The sequence below is a fragment of the Rhincodon typus genome, chromosome 36 (genome assembly GCF_021869965.1).
Source record: "Rhincodon typus isolate 14 chromosome 36, sRhiTyp1.1, whole genome shotgun sequence".
Classification (NCBI taxonomy): Eukaryota; Metazoa; Chordata; class Chondrichthyes; order Orectolobiformes; family Rhincodontidae; genus Rhincodon; species Rhincodon typus.
This window is the reverse complement of record NC_063367.1, coordinates 7,907,423-7,927,854: the sequence shown is the minus strand read 5'-3', so window position 1 is coordinate 7,927,854 and position 20,432 is coordinate 7,907,423. Positions and strand designations below refer to the sequence as shown.

Sequence of the window (20,432 nt, the reverse complement as noted above, 5' to 3'; positions counted from 1 at the left end):
AATCCAGGACAAAGCAGCCTGCATGATTGGCACTAGATTCACAAACATCTACTCCCTCAACCACTGATGCTTAGTAGCAGCGGTGTGTACTATCTACAAAATGCACTGCAGAAATTCGCCAAAGATCCTCAGACAGCACCTTCCAAACCCATGACCGCTTCCATCCAGAAGGACAAGGGTACCAGAGACATGGGAACGCCACCACCTCCAAGTTCTCCTTGAAGTCACTCACCATTTTGACTTTGAAACATATCACTGTTCCTTCACTGTTGCTGAGTCAAAATCCTAGAATTCCCTCCTGAAGGGCGTTGTGGGTCAACCCACAGCAGGGGAACTGCAGCGGTTCAAAAAGGCAGCTCACCACCACCTTCTCAAGGGCAACTAGGGACAGGCAATAAATGTTGGCCCAGCCAGCGACGCCCTCATCCACAAATGGAGGAATAAAAATAAATTCTCATCAAATATAAGGAGCATCGTTTAGCACAGTGTTGAAAATCGGACACAAAAGATGTAAGCTAAATTTGTGGATCTGGTGAAGAAAAATCAAAAAGGATAAAATAAATAAGCTGCTCTAGTCTGAAATACCAGCTGAGTACGTTGCTCTTAGTTATAGCTCCCTTTATTATGGGCTAAAATAAGGAATTGTTAAAACTTGTATGTTGAAAGCTCTGTGCAAAGCAATTGGAGGAATCTAATAGTCATGCCACTTAAAAAAAAATGTTTAAAATGGAAGCTGCTTAAATTTATAGTATTTGTGTTTACATGGGTTTTTACTTGTTCCTGAATATTCCCTTTTTTTTAAACTTTTTAAAAAATGTTCCTTTACTCTTTCAAGTAAACTGGGATTTCGAATTCTACTTGAAGTCAGATAGACTAGTGTGTTACTTTCTGAAATATGCTACATGTTTTGTTCACAGCATGTGAAGCATGAATGTGAAACCTTCCCTTACCTACTCCAGTATGATCATAATGTTTGTACTTACATTGCATTTATCAATATTTGTTTGGCTTAAAACTGTGGCTTTGTACCAGTGCTTTGTTTTATTGAAGCTACGGCTGAACATGACAATGATCCCCACTAATCAGTGCCAACAGCGGAGAGTGATTGGCTTCATATCGTTCAAATTTCAGATTTTAGTTTACAGCAAATCTATTTGAGAGTTTGTTGAAGCTGAATTGTTGCTTACCAAGGAGGGGGATTTTTGTGGCAGTCAGTTGATGCATTTGTGTTGTTGAAGAAACTTTGGGCTGAATATTTCTGACAAGTATTTTTGCAAAAATATTTTGCAGTATTGGTAACATGTATCTGTGTTTGTTAAATTCAGATAAAAACCAACATGGCCCAGGACACAGCTCTTGTTCCAGGAGATGATTTCCTACAAATTCTTGACCCACAGACTGCCATTACTATTTCCTCGAAAGACATATTGAATATCACTGTGTCCAAATGCAGCTTAAATGTACTTGATGTCTTAGCCAAGGTAAAATACCAACGCTTTTAAAATCCTATTTTTTAAAGGTGTGTTTTATAACACTGTTTATCTGTAGATTATTCAGTTCAAAGGAAGTTATTCAGTTCCACATTGGGGGATATTTAGGTGAACGCTGTGTGGGAGGGGGGTTTAGTGAGTGCATGAATTGATCATGTGTTTTTGAGTGATGGTGCTGAAAAGGAATAGTTTACCAGAAATTACTTTGCAATGTAGACGAACGTGTATTGACCCAGCTCCAGCTTCCTATTCCATTGAGAGCAAAATCAGGGGAAGAAGCCTGACCAACTGCTTATTTGAACAAATGGGGGGAACTGATTCAATGTATGTTTTGGAGTTGATTGGATGAATTGCTAAGAGCAGAGAGTGGCTGAAATGTTGCTTTGTGGGGAAGATAGGGTTCCAGGTGAAGAATATGCTGATTGAAGAACCAAGGTAATGGGGTTAGAGTTATTCCTGATTCTATAACTACGTGACTGTGCAAGAGTTGGTTGGTGAGGAAGCTGTTGAGACATGTATTTTACCAAACATGTAGACTGAAGAGAGATTTCGGAGCTCTGAGATAAAGTGGGATCTAGGCGTCTTAGTGCATGTATGACAAAATGTTGGTTTGCAGACAGGGCAAATCATTAGGAAAGATAATATAATGTTGTCACTTATTGTGAGAATTACTGAACACCAAAGAAGAGAGATAGTAGGAATTGCCGATGCTGGAGAATCTGAGATAACACGGTGTAGAGCTGGATGAACACAACAGGCCAAGCAACATCAGAGGAGCAGGAAAGCTGACGTTTCGGGTCGAGACCCGGTTATGTTTCAGTTATTCAGGGCACTGGTGAGACCATACCCAGAGTGCTGTGTGCACTATTGATTACCTCATTACGTGAAGGATGCAAGTGTATTGGAAGCAATTCAGAGAAGGCCTACCAGACCAAAACCTGCAATGGGCAGGTTTTCTTGAGAGGAAAAGTTGGTCAGACTTGTCTGCTGGAGTTTAAAAGACTAAAAAGTGACTTGATTGTAAGATGAAGGATCTTGACCAGGTAGATGTGAAGATTCCTCTTGCGGGAGTATCTAGAACTAGAGGTCACTGTTTAAAAATCAGGGATATTCATTTAAAACAGATGAGGTTTTTTTTCTCCAAGAAGGTTACGAGTCTTTAGAACTCTTTTATCGAAAAGCTGGTTGAAGCAGAGTCCTTGAATATTTTTAAGGCAGAGTTGTATCCAATTTGAAATGTTAAATCTGTTTCTCTCTTCACAGATGTGACCAGTCCTGCTAAGTTTCTCTAGCACTTTCTTTTAATTTAAGATTTCCTGCAACCACAGTATTTTGCTTGTATAGATGGATAAGTTCTTGTTAAGCAAGGCGATGAAATGTGTCTGTATAATTGTTTTGAATGCATTTTGCGGGAAGGTGATGGTCAAGTGGTATTATCGCTAGACTATTGATCCAGAGATTGAGACAATGTTCTGGAGACTTAGGTTCAAATCCTGCCATGCAGATGGTGGATTTTGAAATAAATACAAATCTGAAATTGAGATCCTGATGATGATTATGAAATCATTGTCAGTTGTTGTAAAAGCCCACCTGACTCTCAAATGCCATTTAGGGAAGGAAACTACTGTCCTTGCCTTGTCTGACCTTCATACAACTCCAGACCCACAGCGATGGGGTTGACTCTTAGCTGCCCTCTGGGCAATTAGGGGTGGGAAATAAGTGCTGGACTAACTAGCAATGCCCACATCCTGTAAATGATTTCTTAAAAAACCTAAACTGGGATTTTATGATCTACACAGCTGTTGTAATATGCAGTGTTTATAGATGTTCTCTTCTAACCTTTGTGAAGTTGCTAAGAATGTGTGCCTGCTCAGTATCCGTATCACTGTGAGATCACAGCCATGTGGCCATTCCACTTCTTATTGTGATTTTATTTTTGTGTGGTAGTTGAGCTTTTAATTTTGAAAATCCAGTGTCACTATAACATGCTCTCGGATCATGTTTGGTATTGTTAGATGCAAAGTGAAGCTCTCATTGCTGCATCGATTTGCTTGGTCCATTTTGCTACCATCTTGTTTTCCACTACTGACCTCAGTCTACAGCAATTAAGAAGGCCTGTTCAAGCAATTGATTCCGATGTCAATCCATAAAAGTTCTACTTACGGTGACCTGATTATTGTTGCCATTCAGTTATACATTTAGACAGACATGTTACTGTTGCTTATGTAGTTTCTGTGAAATATTTCCTACTTTACAACTCTGACTACATTCTCGTATCATGCAATGCCCTGTGGTCATGAAAGGAGTTTCAGAAATGTGAGAACAAAATAAAAAAACTACAGATGTTGGAAATCCGAAACAAAAAAACCCCCAGAAATTGCTGGTAACAGTGTGGAGCTGGAGGAACACAGCAGGCCAGGCAGTATCAAAGGAGCAGGAAAGCTGACGTTTCGGGTTGGGACCCTTCTTCAGAAAGGGGGGAGGGGGAAGGGAGCTCTGAAATAAATAGAGAGGAGGGGTGGGGCTGGGGAAGGTAGGTGGGATGGTGATAGGTGAGTGCGGGTAGGGAGTGCTGGGGATTGGTCAGTGAGGTGGGAGGAGCGGATAGGTGGGAGAGAAGATGGACAGGCCAAAGAGGTGGGGATGAGAGGGAGGGTTGGTCATGGAATGAGGCTGGGAGTGGGGAGATTTTGAAACTAGTAAAGTCCACATTGAGACAATTGGGTTGAAGAAGGATCCTGACCCGAAACGTCAGCCTTCTTGCTCCCCTGCTGCTGGCCTGCTGTGTTCCTCCAGCTCCAAATTGTGTTATCTCTGACTCCAGCATCGGCAGTTCTTACTATCTCCCAGAAATTGCTGGAGAAGCTCGACAGGTCTGGCAGCATCTGTAAGGAGAGAAAGAGTTAATATTTTGAGTGCAGATACACTTCTTGTTTCTTTCAGAAATGCTAGTCATTTTTAAATGTGGCAAACATGCATATGAATTGTGTGTATGTTCTACAGGCATTTTCGGCAGGAACTGCTTCAACTTTTGATTTTTCACTGAAGGACCAAGTGCCATATACCTTAGAAAATGCACTGGGCATTCCTTTGGATGTGCATCACTCTGCAAATCTTTGTGCCATTGGTTTGCCTCCTGATCAAAAATTTCATCATCTGGATGTCGGGCAGATACTGGAAATTGATTATTCGGCTGTGCAACCCCGAAATCGAGGAAAGCTTTCTGTGTTAGAAAGACAAGAAAGTAGCCTTTTTACTTTAACTGTAGGTAAGTTGAACAATGAGAGCAAATACTTGCATGACAAGCAGAAACATTTTCTTACATGGAATATGAAGGAAGTAAACTGGGGAAGTGAACGTGTTTATAAATCACCAAGAATAATGCATTTGCTTTTTCCGTGTAAGGAATAAGGATTTGCCTGTTGGTCTTTGATACTCCAAGCAGTAATTTGGAATTTGAGCTGGGTTTCTGTTTTTCTTTATTTCTGTATTCACATATGAAAATCCATGGATACTGTCCCATTCAGTCACGTTCCACCTAATCACCGTGACTCTGAGGCAAATCAGAACACGTCTAGAACTCTTGTGAGCTAGAACTTTTCCTGTACTGAGCAAAACATAAAATTTGTAGACTTTTATGTTGACATTATAAATTATCTTGCTGCTAAGTTGAATTCGTATCCAAGGTATCTGACGCTTCCAGTCCCAATTAACTAGTTTATAAAACAATCTTTTAGGTTTAACTATTAAAATTATATTGAATTGTTTGAATAATTTTCCAAAGTATTGTGCCACAAATTTGCAATATGAACAAAAAATTGTTTAAATAAAGTTCTATACTAATTCTCTCAGGTATACATCAATGCTTTGCTGAAAAGTAGCATGATTATGTTTTATACTAAAGAAAATAAATTTTATTTTAACAGTGCCGAGTGATTATACTGAAGTAGCAAATATCCCTGTTGCTAAGCCAGGCCGACGTCTGTATAATGTCCTCCACTCTGGCAGCACACATTCAGTGTCACTTCTAGCCCAGATAGATGTTGTGGAAGGTGATAAAAGAATTATCATCCGTTCCCCTCTCCAGGTAATAACTTTTCTTCAGTACATTTATTGTTGCTTTTCCTAAGTTCACTTCAATGCTGACACTGACCATATACAACTGTTTCATTAATTATTTTAATCAGGTGTGAACTTCATGACACTTTAGGTTGTTTTGTGACAAAAAAGACAACTGGATGGGAGACTCCATTCTACCCTGGAATGACCTCTTATGCACTAAGGGGCATGGACATTGAGTCATTGTTCTTGTTAGAGTGTCTCCTGGTTCACTTTTGGACAAATTATACGATTACAATTTTGAGTAGTTTGGTTCTGTGCTTCACACATGGGCTGAAATCTACACTTGTATGTTCTCTATCCAACCTTGTCCTTCCATAAGCATGACGCATGATAATTATGAAAATAACATTTTGGCAAGTGTAGGTGCGAGATTCCCCTGACCGGAGACATAGACTCAGGTGGCAGACAGGATGAAGGCACATAGTGGACTTATATTCAAGCAAGAAACTGGTTAGCGCAGGGAGGGGGCCAAAGGATCTTCCCTGAATCTGGCTTTGATGTGACGACGCAGTTACCTGTTTAATCTTTGGCTCAAATCAGAAGAGAGACCAATGATACACTCTGATTTTACAGTAAAAAGCAGTACCTGTTTACGTTTTGTGTTACAATGTTCATGCACAACGTGGTTACTGTACCTTTCCCTTCCCATTTGTGGGACCACTCATGTAAAACACCTGATCAATGATGGACACTCCTTTGGACAGCCGTAGGTTATTTCATTTTTTAATGATGTTTAACAATTATTGTAATCACTAGGCCTTGGGAACTTTCTATGTTGCATTCCAAAGTTACTGGCTGTCTTCTTTTGGTCATTCTTATCTCTAGGGACTGCTAGAATGCTATTGTCCATTGTACTGGCTATCTGTTACCAAATTCCATTATCCCTTTTAATGTTAAAAAGTTGATACTGTTATAAAAATCTGTAATAATAATAATTGTAATTTTTATAATTATTTCTATTAACATTTTTTAGCAAATCAAATAAGATATGCCAGACATCGCTTTAATATTATAATTATGTTGAAAATCTATCTGTGATTATTTAAAGAATCTTTAACGAGAACTTACTAATATTGTTATAGTTTCAAAGCAACAGCTAATTTCTGCAAGATAACTTTAGCTGCTGTTTTTATAGCTGAATACATCTTTAATGAAACTAGGATTAATTACTTGTAGTTTGTTTCTTAGTGATTTGTTTCAAAGTTTTTGTGTTACAATTTCATTTTGTTACAAATCTCCCAATTTTTTTTAACCTTCTTTATCGCTGTCTTTGCATTCTTTGGAATCTTGCCATTCACATAATGCTTTCTTTTGCTTTGGAATAATCCACCTCTCAAAGGCACATTTTTTTTTTTTTTGTTGAGGTAGGCTTTTTAAATTTTGGCCATTTTGCGTCCCTTAAAAACAGGCAGTTCAATCGGGCTTTTCTTTAAATTCCGTCCCTCCTTTTGTCTCTTAAAAATAGGCAGCTCCAAACCACAAGGAAAGTTCAGAACTAAATCAACCTTCAGGTGTCTCAGTAATCCATTCCTTGAAGTAGGAAAGGACTATGTGGATAATGAACTAGTCTGGCTAATTAACAGAAACTGCACAGGTTGAGTGGATACCGTATATTTTCTGATGAGGCTATGAAAACTAAACAGTGATTTATCCCTGGATTAGTATCATGCTGGTTCTACTTGTTGGTTTAGAGCAACAGTGACAGAGGCTTGAATTGTAATTTTATCTGAGCGTGTTTTTTGAATGGTCATGTAATGAAAAAGTTGATTTAATGAAGAAAATGTTATCACCTTGTGATAACAAGGTGTAGAGCTGGATGAACACAGGCCAAGCAGCATCAGAGGAGCAGGAAAGCTGACGTTTCGGGTCTAGACCCTTCTTCAGAAATGGGTGAGGGGAAGGGGATTCTGAAATAAATAGGGAGAGAGGGGGAGGCGGATAGAAGATGGATAAAGGAGAAGATAAGTGGAGAGGAGACAGACAGGTCAAAGAGGCGGGGTTGGAGCCAGTAAAAGTGAGTGTAGATGGGGAATTAAGGAGGGGATAGGTCAGTCCAGGGAGGACTGACAGGTCAAGGGGGCGGGATGAGGTTTGTAGGTAGGAGATGGGGGTGGGGCTTGGGGTGGGAGGAGTGGGGCTGGTTTTGGGATGCGGTAGGGGGAGGGGAGATTTTGAAGCTTGTGAAGTCCACATTGATACCACTGGGATGCAGGGTTCCCAAGCTAAATATGAGGTGCTGTTCCTGCAACCTTCGGGTGGCATCGTTGTGGCACTGCAGGAGGCCCAGGATGGACATGTCATCTAAGGAGTGGGAGGAGGAGTTGAAATGATTTGTGACTGGGAGGTGCAGTCATTTGTCACGAACCGAACGTAGGTGTTCCACAAAGCGGTCCCCAAACCTCCACGTGGTTTCCCCGATGTAGAGGAGGCCACAACGGGAACAGCGGATACAGTATACCATATTGGCAGATGTGCAGGTGAACATCTGTTTGATGTGGAAGGTCTTCTTGGGGCCTCGGCTGGGGGTGAGGGGGAAGGTGTAGGGGCAGGTGTAGCACTTCCTGCGGTTGCAGGGAAAAGTGCCAGGTGTGGTGGGGCTGGAGGGGAGTGTGGAGCGGACAAGGGGGTCACTGAGAGTGGTCCCTCCGGAAAGCAGATAAGGGTGGGGAGGGAAAATGTCTTTGGTGGTGGGGTCGGATTACACATGGTAGAAGTGCTGGAGGATGATGCGTTGGATCCAGAGGTTGGTGGGGTGGTACGTGAGGACGAGGGGGATTCTGTTTTGGTTGTTATTGCGGGGAGGGGGTGTGAGGGATGAGTTGTGGGAAATGCGAGAGACACAGTCGAGGGCATTTTCGACCGTTGTGGAGGGGAAATTGCAGACCTTGAAAAACGAGGACATCTGGGATGTCCGGGAGTGGAATGCCTCATCTCGGGAGCAAATGCGGTGGAGACGAACATAGAACGTAGAACATTACAGCGCAGTACAGGCCCTTCGGCCCTCGATGTTGCGCCGACCTGTGAAACCAATCTGAAGCCTGTCTAACCTGCACTATTCCATTATCATCCATATGTTTATCCAATGACCATTTAAATGCCCTTAAAGTTGGCGAGTCTACTACTTTTGCAGGCAGGGCATTCCACGCCCTTACTACTCTCTGAGTAAAGAACCTGCCTCTGACATCTGTCCTATATCTATCACCCCTCAGTTTAAAGCTGTGTCTCCTTGTGCTAGCTATCACCATCTGAGGAAAAAGGCTTCCACTGTCCACCCTATCTAATCCTCTGATCATAAGGAATTGGGAATAGGAGATGGCACTTTTGCAGGAAGGTGGGTGAGAGGAGGTGTATTCTAGGTAGCTGTGGGAGTCAGTAGGCTTGGAATGGATTTCGGTTTCCAGGTGGTTGCCAGAGATGGAAACATAGGTCCAGGAAGGAGAGAGAGGTATCGGAGATTGTCCAGCTGAACTTAAGGTTGGAGTGGAAGGTGTTCGAGCTCCTCGTGGAAGCACGAGGTGGCACCAATTTTATAAACTTATGTGCTGGTTTGGTGTTCAAGATGTATGTTTATTGAAATGCTGATCATATCCTCTGCTTAAAACTTAAGAAGATGGACAAGGCTTTTGACTGTTGCAAAATTAGATAGTTGGAGGTGAAGCTTGTATAAATGACAGGAAAGTTCACTTTGTTTGTTTTTATCCCCTATCTATAGATCAAGAACCACTTCTCTGTTTCCTTTATCATCTACAAGTTTATTCCAGCTGAACAGTTACTGGAGACTGTTGGTGTGGCTAATCCTGAAGAGGAATTCCATGTGCCTTTACACTCTTACAGGTGGAAATTTAATCTAACATTGTCCAATGTTGGTTCTGTTGTCAGAACTGGGAAGATTAGATTTGCTTAGCCATGACAGAGCAGTGATTTTGCTTTACATCTGCACTAAGGATTGTCAACCGGAAAACAACTCCATGAAATCTGTCCCCCCATTCCCACCAAACTCCACGTTCTTCTCATCTCTCTACCCACTCCTGTCAAATTCCAGCAATCTTCAATTACCCCAGACTTCAGATTCTACCTGAATATGCCTCCTCAGTGCTCCCATTGTGCCGATACTCCCAGTATTCCAGAAAGCTGTGATTATTGTCATGGCACAGTGACTGTGCATGCATGGAAACACAGGTTAGTATCACGTCACTGCAAAGTGATGGAAAGGCACCTGCTAATAACAAATTTAGGCACAAATGATGAATGACAGAGGTCCCAGCATTGCTCCGATGAAACACCATTTTCTACCTTTCTCAAGTCTTCGCAGGCCCTCTGAACATTATGTATGGGGTGAAGGGGCACAGTGGCAGGAGCTGAAATCTCTTCTTGTCTTTTGTTTCCAGTTTGCCATAGAATCTGATCTGTCAAATCCAGTGTGTGACCCTGGGCAAGCTATGAGCAAACTTGGTTGGGGAACAGTTGTTATTGACCACAGTTTGCAACTTCACACAAAGCTGCCCCATCCAGCCACACTCTCTGTCCAGCCAAACTTTCAGCGATTGTTGATCTGCCAAAGAAATGGCTGTCCATGCATGATCAGCCACTGAGCCTGTGCCCGACTCACCATCCACAGCATGGACTGTTTGATATGCCGCATAGCCATCTTTGTCACCATTTTGTAGTTCTTTATTTACAAGCTGATTCTAGAAGCTCCAAGATGTCAGTGGCTTGCTGCTAGCCTCTCAGTAATCTCCTTCAAGCCACCAGAACTGTTTCCAGGGTGACTACAGCCTAGGGTCACCTCTGCTTATATGCTACCTGCCTCTAATAGTGTGCACATTGCAGATTGCCCTGCTGGAAAAAAAAGCATTTTATGATAAATATTGACAACATATAAAGAAAGTTTTAATGATATTATTTCTTGTATATAATCAAACGTCCACACTTGCAAATTAAAAATAATTGCTTAATAAAAGTTTTATTTTTTGTCAGGCAGTATTCCTAGTGTGTCTTGGCTCAAATTATGGAAATATTCAAATTTTCTTTTCTTTTAGTAAAGCATTTTGAAAAGAGCTTGAAGATAAATTTGTTTTTTATTTGGAGTTGTATCACAGGGAAAACATTATGAAGTGTATCCCCTTTTTGAAATGGAATAAATGGGAATCCTTTTCTTTGTTTGTACTGAGAATCTAACAATTTATGTACTTAAGCTTGTTTACGCTGCTGTGCTATATATTTGTGCATCCATTTAATTTAAAAAAAGCACGAGTTGTTCATTTCTCATAGTCTTCAAAAATGTCCCTTGGGCATTAGCCTCCAAATATCTTTTCAAATTTTTTCATTGGTGTTAAGACTCCTATGATTCTCAAAGCTCAGACTTGAGAGAGACAGCCTGGAGGGCACCTCTGGGAGTCAATCACATTGTTAATAAACAGCCAAGCAATATAGGGCTACAGCTCAGCAATTTTGTGTTTGTATGTGCATTGCTCTCATCTGAAGGTGTAGGTTTTCATCTAAACAAAATTGCCTTTTATCGTCATGAGATTTACAAGTAGAATTAAGGACTGGAATGATGGCTGCGAGAAGAGAAGCAAGGTTGAACATTATTCGACAATCGCTGTTTAATATTACAAACCACTTAATCTTAAAAACTCATTTGACTTCAGGTAACTCTATAGAAGGACAGCTTTATTGAAGGGACACTTAATGTGAAAGTGTAATTAAGCGTATGATAAGATTGGAGAGAGGGCTGTTGTGATCCAGTCCCCACTTCTGGATTTAAATCCGTACTACTCCAGTGTTGTGTCACAACATGCCTGGACAGTTGATTACAAATACCTGAATCTTTCCAATTGGTGAGCTGTTTGTGGTACAGTGATAGTGCCTTTACTCGTCTTCCAGGCCTATAGGTTCAAGTCCCAACTGCTCTGGAAGAATTCTGAACAGATTGATTTAAAACAAAAATGGTTCTTGTGGTGCAGTGATTGTATCCCACCTCTGGACCAGGATGTCTGGCTTCAAGTCCCAGATCCTCCTGAGGTAGCTCAATAGCATATCTGAACAAGTTGATTCTGAATATCTATGATAAGGTAGGAGCTGTACAAAGGACTGAAATATTGCTTTTTTTTTGTGAAGGGAGCAATTGTTCCTGAAGCCATCAGGTGAACTGGAGGACCAATTCAAAATGTCAACAACATACATTGTGTGGAAGGAAGAGCTTCACAGGAGCACGGAGATCCGATGCATGCTGCAGTGCCCTTCAACTCAGATGAACTTCCTGCCTCTTATAGTTAACATCATTGCTATTCCAGATGAACTGAACTTTATCAGTAATCATGGTGAAGATGAGTGGGATCCAGCATATATCATTCACCTCTACCCCACAGTTACAATTCGAAATCTGCTGCCATATACTTTACGTTATATGTTGGAGGTGAGTCCAATTCAACCAGAGTGCAAGTTTGCAGCTAAATACATTCATGCTTATCTGGGAATTTGGGTTGTTTCAATTGAAAGTACAATCAGTTTTAGCGCTATTTTTAAATTAAAGTTGCTGTTTAGCAGTAAATGCCTTTTTTATTGCTAATTAATCACTTCAAACGTGATTTAGTTTTGTTTTGATTGTGTTTAATAATACCTCCCATTTTCACAGAGCGTGCTGAATAAAATGGATGCTGTAACATCAAAATAAATGTATTGTGCTACATTGAGAAACCCCAGTGTGGTTTTGAAACACTATGCTATTTAACCCAAAACCGTTTCTCCTCCCCCTATCTTGGATACTGCTTTCTTTTAAAGCTGCAGTACTCGCCCTATTATTTTAAAATGCTTATCTTCCTCCATCCTTAACCTCATCTTGTCCTCTAATTATGTGGGGTGTACTGTTAGGAACCATATCTTTTATCCCTTGTTGGAACCCTGACTACTTAGTTTGTCCTACTCTCAGCACTAATAATGACCTAGTCAAAAAGTCTTTGGCATTTGGTGAGAATGTGATCATGATGCATGTGACCCTCAAATCCTGTGTGGGTTTTGGCAGAGTCAACAAATATGCATTCATTGCTTCTTGTGTATCGCACTGCACGTACTACTTTTAGTGCTGTAACGTTCCTACCAGTCTCGAAGGCATTTAGCGCATGTGCTATGGCTTCTTTTCTGGGATGTCCCAAGTTTTTTTAGGATCCCATCCATTTCTCTGATGCTGTTAAATGTTAGTATAATAAATATAGAGTCAGTTTTCATAGATCTGTGATTAGTAATGAGATTTATCTTTGCACTACCATTCTTGATTTTACAATTGTTGCTGAGTTTATCCAATGCTGAATCGATGTTCATTTATACAAGTGCCAGAACATTTACATGTCCAAATTGGCAAGAACTAAACAACCTTATTGAGACAGGCTTAGATGTATTGCGCTATAGGCCCTGATCCCACTGCTTGACTGCTGATGCCAGTCAAGTTCATCCTAATAGTGTGCAGCTTCAGTGGCCTATCAAGGACTGAAAATATTGTATTTGATCTCTAACTAAGACTGTGTATCCTTCCACCTCTTGACTCCACAGCCTTCTTACCACTCTTAGTCCCGCCACCAGTAAAACTCTGTTTCATATCTCTGTCATCTCGAGACTTGCCTATCTTTGTCTTTCTGGCCAGATTTCAGAATTCCTTTACTGATGTACGACTCTATACAGTCACATTCTTCTTCTTCTGTTGTCTTTTCCCATCCTTCATCTTGACATCAAAATTCTTGAACTCAGTTACTACGTACTCTCTGTTCTTTAAGTACTGATCTGCCACATATTCCTTTGCAGTACCCACGATGGTGAGCTGTCTGCTATCTTGCTTGTTCTGCCTACTCCATTCTATTTGAATTGTCGGACTGCTTGTCTAAAATTCAGTGTGAGACGAGAAGATCTTTCTTCCAATTAAATATTGAGAACACCAAATTGTTTTCGGTCATCGTGACAAGCCCTGCTTATTAACCAGCTCCTCAACCTCTCTGTGACAACTGTCTGAAGCTGAACCGGACTGTTTGTAGCCATTGTTATGTTTTGATCTTGAGATGAGCTTTGAACACACATCCTCGTGAAAGCCAAGTTTCTGCCTCTCTATCAAAGCCCCTCAGAATTTTACACATTTCTATCTCCACTTAACTGGTTGAACTTTGAGAAGAGGAATTCCAAATTTCCATCTGAGTATGTAACTAATATTCATTATGTTTAGGATTATTCCAGTCATTCTCCCTGCGGCCCCTCTAAGATATTGGCATCCTTCCTAAAGTGCGATGCCCAGAATTGGACATGGTACTTCAGTTGAGACTTGAGCAGTAAATCACGAAGGAGAAGCGTAACTTCTTGTTTTTGTTCTCTATGCTTGTATTTCTTCCAAGATGGTGGTGGAGTAGGACTCCTCAGCCAGAGCTCCACTAGTGCATCCGTTTATTTCTTTGTTTTTCCTCTTTACTTTCTCTTTTGTGTTTTCTCCCCCCTTTCTTCTCAGCTATGCCCTGGACTCGCAGGCTTGAGGTGAAGGCTGGCGCGGATTGGAGGTTAGGTGTCAGTGTGGATTGGGTGGGAAGGATTGTTACTCTGACCTTTTCATTTCTTAATTTTTCTAATTTATTCCTATGATCTGTAATGCTGGAATTTTTAATTCTTTATTTTTCTAAGAATTTGTACTTAAGAATCTGTACCTAGGTACCTTTGTATTTCAGATGGCATCATAAGTGGTGACTACTTATTTGAGTACATGTGACAATCAAGCTCATACCAGTTCTCTCTATAAAGCTCAGGATCCTGTGACTTTTTTTTAAACCATCTTATTGACCTGGCCTGCCACCTAGAAGAATTTTTATGTCAGCCTTCTAAGTCACTTCTAGAGATCTCTCTGTTCTTGGACTCTATTGAAAGTTGCAGTATTTAGTTAAAATTACCTCTCAATTTTCCTTTCACAATGTGATAGTTCATATTACTTTTGAAAGTCAGATGAGTTTTGCATTTAAAATGAATTGTCTGTTTTATCCAGGCAACAGCAGAAATTAATGAACTGGCAGAAGGATCCTCAGCAGATGTACTGCAATCCAGAATCAAGGGGGAAATAATGGAACTGGCCCTAATGAAATATCAAGGCAGGAACTGGAGTAGCCATATTAAAATTAAAGATGGACTTCCTGAAATGTTTCCAGTATGCTTCACTGCTGACTGTAAGGATTGCATGAGCATTGATTTGCTTGTCCATGTTCGCAAAATTAGTGGCCGTCTGGTTTTGTCCATTTATAGCCCATACTGGATCACTAATAAAACATCCAGGGTCCTGCAGTATCGTGCAGAAGATATACATGTGAAACATCCAGCTGACTTCCGTGATGTTGTCCTGTTTTCCTTCAAACGGAAAAACATATTCAGCAAAAATAAGGTATGTGTCATTCCTTTGTGATACTTGCATTTTAGCAGTAATAAAGGAGATTCACCAGTTATTTGAATAATGGATAGCCATCCACACTTTTAAGGGATGTGGTATCACAAAGGGGTGAATGGCATTGCATATTTAGATAAAATCATTTGCATTTTGTAATGTTTCTGAAGGATGCATCTTCATCATTACAAGTATCCCCTTCCTGTTCAGCTTTTCTTTCTGTATTCACAAATAGAGGTCACTGCCCTTGTTAGAATACATTAAAGTTTGAAATAGATAGTTAGCGAAAAACATCATACAGAGTGCAAGAATAGGCAAATTGTTTTGTAGTTGGAACAAATCATTGGAGCTTGTTACAGGGTCCAGAGCATCTTTTTTATTCATGTATGTTTATCTTTCTTGTTTCTGCTCTTAATTAACACTGTTGGAGGCTGAGGTAAGTAATGCATGGTGTGATTTTGGAATGATAGCACTCAGTAGATGTGCAAGTACTGGCAGTGATACTGTAGTGTTAGTGTGCGTTTATTCCACTTCTGAAAGCCCGGAGCAGCCATGACCACAGTGGCACCTTGTTTCACATTTGGGTCCCTGAGCCCCAGGAAAGCTGCACAAGCCATAATAGCCATAACAACACTGGTCGCCCTTCAACCCCAAGTAATGATGGATTTTCTTCAAGCCAACAGTGTGTTGGAGTGTATAACCAAAATGTTGTGACATGAAATCCAAGCTTTTTTTGACATGGAGGTTTAGCAGATTCCATTCCATATCAACCATAGTCCAAACAATTAGCACCATTTCTCCTGTTATAAATTTTTGTTTCCTTTCTAAAGTTGGTTTTCTTGCATTTCAGTCCTGCTGAGAGCCAAGTTGGAAAACTTTCACTTGTCTCTTTTCAGAAAGGTAGGGATGATTTAGCTCAGTTGGCTGGATGGCTAGTTTGCGATGCAGAGTGATGGTAATAACATTGGTTCAATTCCCACGTCCATGAGGTTACCACGTAAGACTCTCCTTCTCAACCTGTCCCTTCACCTAAGGCATAGTGACCCTCCGATTAAACCGCCACCCGTCGTGTCGCTCTCACTCTCTCTAATGGGAGAACAGCCTTATGGTTATGATAAGACTATGCCAACTGTATAACCAAAATGGTAGGCTACAAGTTTTAGGAAGTCATGCTTACTTGTACATCTGTTGAGTCACTGTATCCACGAATATAGTTTGTAATCATGGTTAGCGAGATATAGAAGAAACATTCATACCTCAGAGGAAAGCATCACAATTATAAGTATCAGTGATTTGATGAAATGTTGGAAAATGTAATGAGAGGGGACCTCATAGTTATTTATACATGACCTGATGAAGGCGAATCTAAAATACTAACTCAAATGAAAGTGTGGTGGGACATTAGAACGACTTTTCAAGTGAAAGAAGGTTTGGGAGCATTCCTTATGGTGAATGCTCATTGAAGACTTCTGGGAAGAATTATGACTGAAAGTCACCAAACAAACAGCTTTACAATGGGAAAAGAGGTTTTTGCTTTGTAGGTAAACTGTTATGATTAAGTGGCCTAATCTGAGCCTGGTTTTTGTGCTGTTGATGGTATTTATGCCGTCAGTATCCAAGTATTTTGGCACTTTTGATGCCTGTCTCTGCCATGCTGTTTGATGGTATGTAAGGGAAATGTCCTAATCTACTGACCTTCCAGTGGTTTTGTTAGCGTGGAATTGTATACTAAGTATTATGTACTTGCAGCTGGCTCCAAAAAAAACTGCTAATTTTTGTTCAAAAAGCAAAGGACCAAAAATGTCAACTCTTCCCTCTCTTTTATATAGTACCCAGTTTATCAGAGATTGCTCATCTGGTCATTGTTTGAAATTATAGAATATAAATAAGGGCCTGAACTTGGTGAGGATTTCATTCAGCCTCCCTTTTGAATAGTGTTATTCCATTATATATCATTTTGTTCTTCTATTCTATGTTCTTTTTTGTCATTCATTTGGTTTGTCAAGAATATCCTGAGCTGATGATTGAGAAATATTGCATTGGAAATGTTTTTGTTGTTTTGGCTTACAGATTCAGCTATGTGTGTCTACCAGCAGCTGGTCTAATGGTTTCTCATTAGACACTGTGGGAAGTTACGGCTGTGTCAAGTGTCCTGCAAGGAATATGGAGTATTTGGTAAGATTTTTAATTTGAAGTGCAGCTTGAATACTTAATAAAGAGTGAGGTCCTTTGGTTTTACACTCAAAACTTAGAAAATCTGTAAACCAAGTGACACTAACCAAATTTGTATACTATCCAGTGTGACCTAAGGCACTGCGACTGTACGTAATTTATGTGGAATATCTATCGCCAGCTCTGCTCAAGCAATTAATTTTAATCCCAATGTATAACAAGCCATTACTGCAGTAACATCACTTCTCTGCTTCACATGCCAACTAACCATATTGCCCCTCAGCTAATGTACTGAATTATTGTCCTGCAATTTCAGCCCTTCCTGTATATATTTGGGTTCAGCGTTTTTCAGAGTTTTCAACATACTGATCAATGATGTTGCCTTAAACGTATCACTGTCTTTGTCACTGTTTCAATCATTAACACTATTCTGAAATATTTGTACAACTGAAGTATTTTACTTTCTGTGAATAATAATAGGTATATACAATTAGAGGAGCAGACAGGGAGGCTGTGCGCCCCTCAACCTTGTTTTGTTGTTCAGAGATCATGGCTGAATTGTGACCAAATTCCATATAGTGGCCTTTACTCCATTCTGCTTAATACCTTTGGTTCACAAAAGTCTTAACTCATAAATTAAATGAACAATTACCATTTGCACACCACTGTTTCGGTGCAGAAGTGTTTCTGAATTTCTTGAAGTCGCAGAGTATTGCAGCACTGAGGCCATTCAGCCCATCAAGCATCTATCTACTCTAATCCCATTTCCTATGCTATGGCATTTCTGTGTTCAAATAAATACTTCTTAAAGGTTGTCGATCATGTTGAGGCCATAGTTATTCATCACATATATCAATGATTTGGATGAGGAAAGAGAATGTTTGTGGAACCAAGTTTGTAGATGACACAAAAATAGGTGAGAAGGCAGTGTGAGTATAATGGTGTTTGTAGAATGACAGAGACAGGTTAAGTGATTGATCAAAAACTTGGCACTTGGAATATAATGTGGGAACTGTGACTTTGGGAAGAACAAGAGAGGAATTGCATATTGTTTAAATTGCAGAAAACTGGAGCATTGAGGGATTCAGGGGTTCTAGTGCATAAATCTCAAAGTTAGCATCCAAATTCAGTGGACAGTCGGGAAGACAAATGGAATATTGGCCTTTATTTCAAAGGAAATAAAATACGAAAGCCGGAAAGTTTTGCTGAAACTAAGCAAGGCACCGGTCAAACCACAACTAAAATACTGTGAACAGTTTTGATCCCTTTATCTTAAGTAACATATATTGGTATTGCAGGTAATCCAGAGAAGATTCACTGGGTTTATCAGAGTTATGAAGGAACTTCCTCATGAGAGGTTGAGTAGGTTGGGCTTGCGCTCATTAGGATTAGGAAATGAGACTCAAATACACAAGATCTGTAGTGGGCTTGACTGATTAGTTGTGGAAAGGCTATTTCCCATTGTGGAGAGTCATCCATTTAAGGCCAAGATGAGAAATTTCTTTTCTAAGGGAAGTAAACTTGTGGAATTCTTTACTTTAGAGGGCTGTCAAGGCTGGTTAATTAGCACATTCAAGCCTGAGGTAGATGTTTAATCAGTAAGCGGAATCAAGAGTTATGGGGAAAAGGCAGGAAAATGGATTTGTGAATTATCAGATCAGCAATGATCTCATTGAATGGCAGAGTGGACTTGGGCTGAATGACCTACTTCTGCTCCTGCGTCTTATGGTCTTATTATGATCTGTTATGATGTATTTGTAGAACTGAAGTTTGATATGGTGAATAGTTTGAGCCAACACAGAAGCTTGGGAGGTGCGAATAGTCATGTTCTGCCAATTAGAGTAACTATCATCATACACTTTTTTTTTTGCTCTGCTGCTCAGCTACATTCCTAACCAGATCAGCGTGGAATTTCATTCAGGAAAGGTCTGGCTGTTATTTTTCAGACTGTGTGCCCTACTCCTATTATCCTCCAACCAGAGAAAATGGTTTCTCTGTATTCTATCTGTTCCTTTAATAGCTTCACCTCTTCACCTTCTACATTTCTTGAAATAAATGCTTTTCTTGTAACGTATGAGGTCCAGATATTAGTCTGGTAAACCCAAACTGCACTTCTTCCAAGGCCATTATATTCTTCCAAAGATGTGAAGTATAGAATTGTTGACTGTTCTACTGGTGTGATCTGATTAGAGCTTTGACTGCTGAAACATGATTCTACTGCCTTTCATTCCAGTATAAAGGTTAACATTCCATTAGCCCGTTTGATTATTTTCTATACCTGTTCATTTTATAATACACTTTATTTATCTATGTATTTAGGCCCTCAAGTCTTTTGAGACCTCTTCTATTTGTACATTTTCACCATTTAGTCACTATCTTGTGAGGACATTTGACTTTGGACCAGAAAAAAAGAAAAAAATTTGCTGAAGCAGAAGTCTGTTTGCGAGGTTATTTTTGATATACTGTGCACATTTCTTTTCGTAATTCTTTCATGTAGATCTTAGATTTCATCTTTTTACCCTCCACTCTTTTTTCTAAATTGTTCGTTCATCAAGCTATGCACTATTTTACATTTTATGTTTTTACACCTTTATTTTCTCTCTTGCCTCTTAGTTATCCATGGATGATTTTGGCAAGTAGAGCTTCAACTTTTTAGTTGCATAAGCTTGTTTTCTATTGCATTGTTACTTTATAGACAACTTCCACTGATCTGATAAATTTGTTCGGATTAATGTGGATAATCCCTGTCTTAATCCTTTTGAAGTCAACACCACCTCATTTTAGAATCTGAGTTGCTGCTTCATGTCTTTTCCCTTTTGAGCACAAATTTGAACCTGGTCATATTATGAACATTATTAGAAATATTTCCCAACCATTAGACTGTTAACTAAATCTAATTTATTACTCATTATTAACTTAATCTGGCCTGCTTCCTTGTTGGTTGAGGGAATAATGCAGTTCCAGATAAACTCATTAAACCCATTTTACTTTTGGTACATAATTACCTAAATTCTGCATTTTATACAGTTTACTACTGTACAGTTACCATCCAGGATTCTACCTAATTTCTACCATAATCTTAAAATGTTTTTCTGTTTTAAAATTCTACCCATAAAGTCTCCAGGAGTTATCTTACCTCTCATCATTACGTTCCCTCTACCCACTGAAATTACTTCATGCATGATCTGTAAGGCTACTCCTCACTCTATCATTTTCCTGTCTTTCCTGTAAACCTTTTAACTTGGCAT

The 20,432-nt window shown here is 39.9% G+C and overlaps 1 protein-coding gene across 1 annotated transcript in view; it reads left to right on the top strand.

The window, feature by feature from the left end:
- Positions 1-20,432, top strand: part of vps13c (vacuolar protein sorting 13 homolog C) — a 167,404-nt gene that overhangs the window by 70,483 nt on the left and 76,489 nt on the right. Inside the window, exons 31-37 of the mRNA XM_048617031.1 lie at positions 1,326-1,481; positions 4,494-4,758; positions 5,417-5,577; positions 9,325-9,446; positions 11,733-12,030; positions 14,623-15,012; positions 17,083-17,187. Coding sequence (XP_048472988.1) covers positions 1,326-1,481; positions 4,494-4,758; positions 5,417-5,577; positions 9,325-9,446; positions 11,733-12,030; positions 14,623-15,012; positions 17,083-17,187 — 1,497 coding nt within the window. The remainder of the gene's footprint in view (positions 1-1,325; positions 1,482-4,493; positions 4,759-5,416; positions 5,578-9,324; positions 9,447-11,732; positions 12,031-14,622; positions 15,013-17,082; positions 17,188-20,432) is intronic.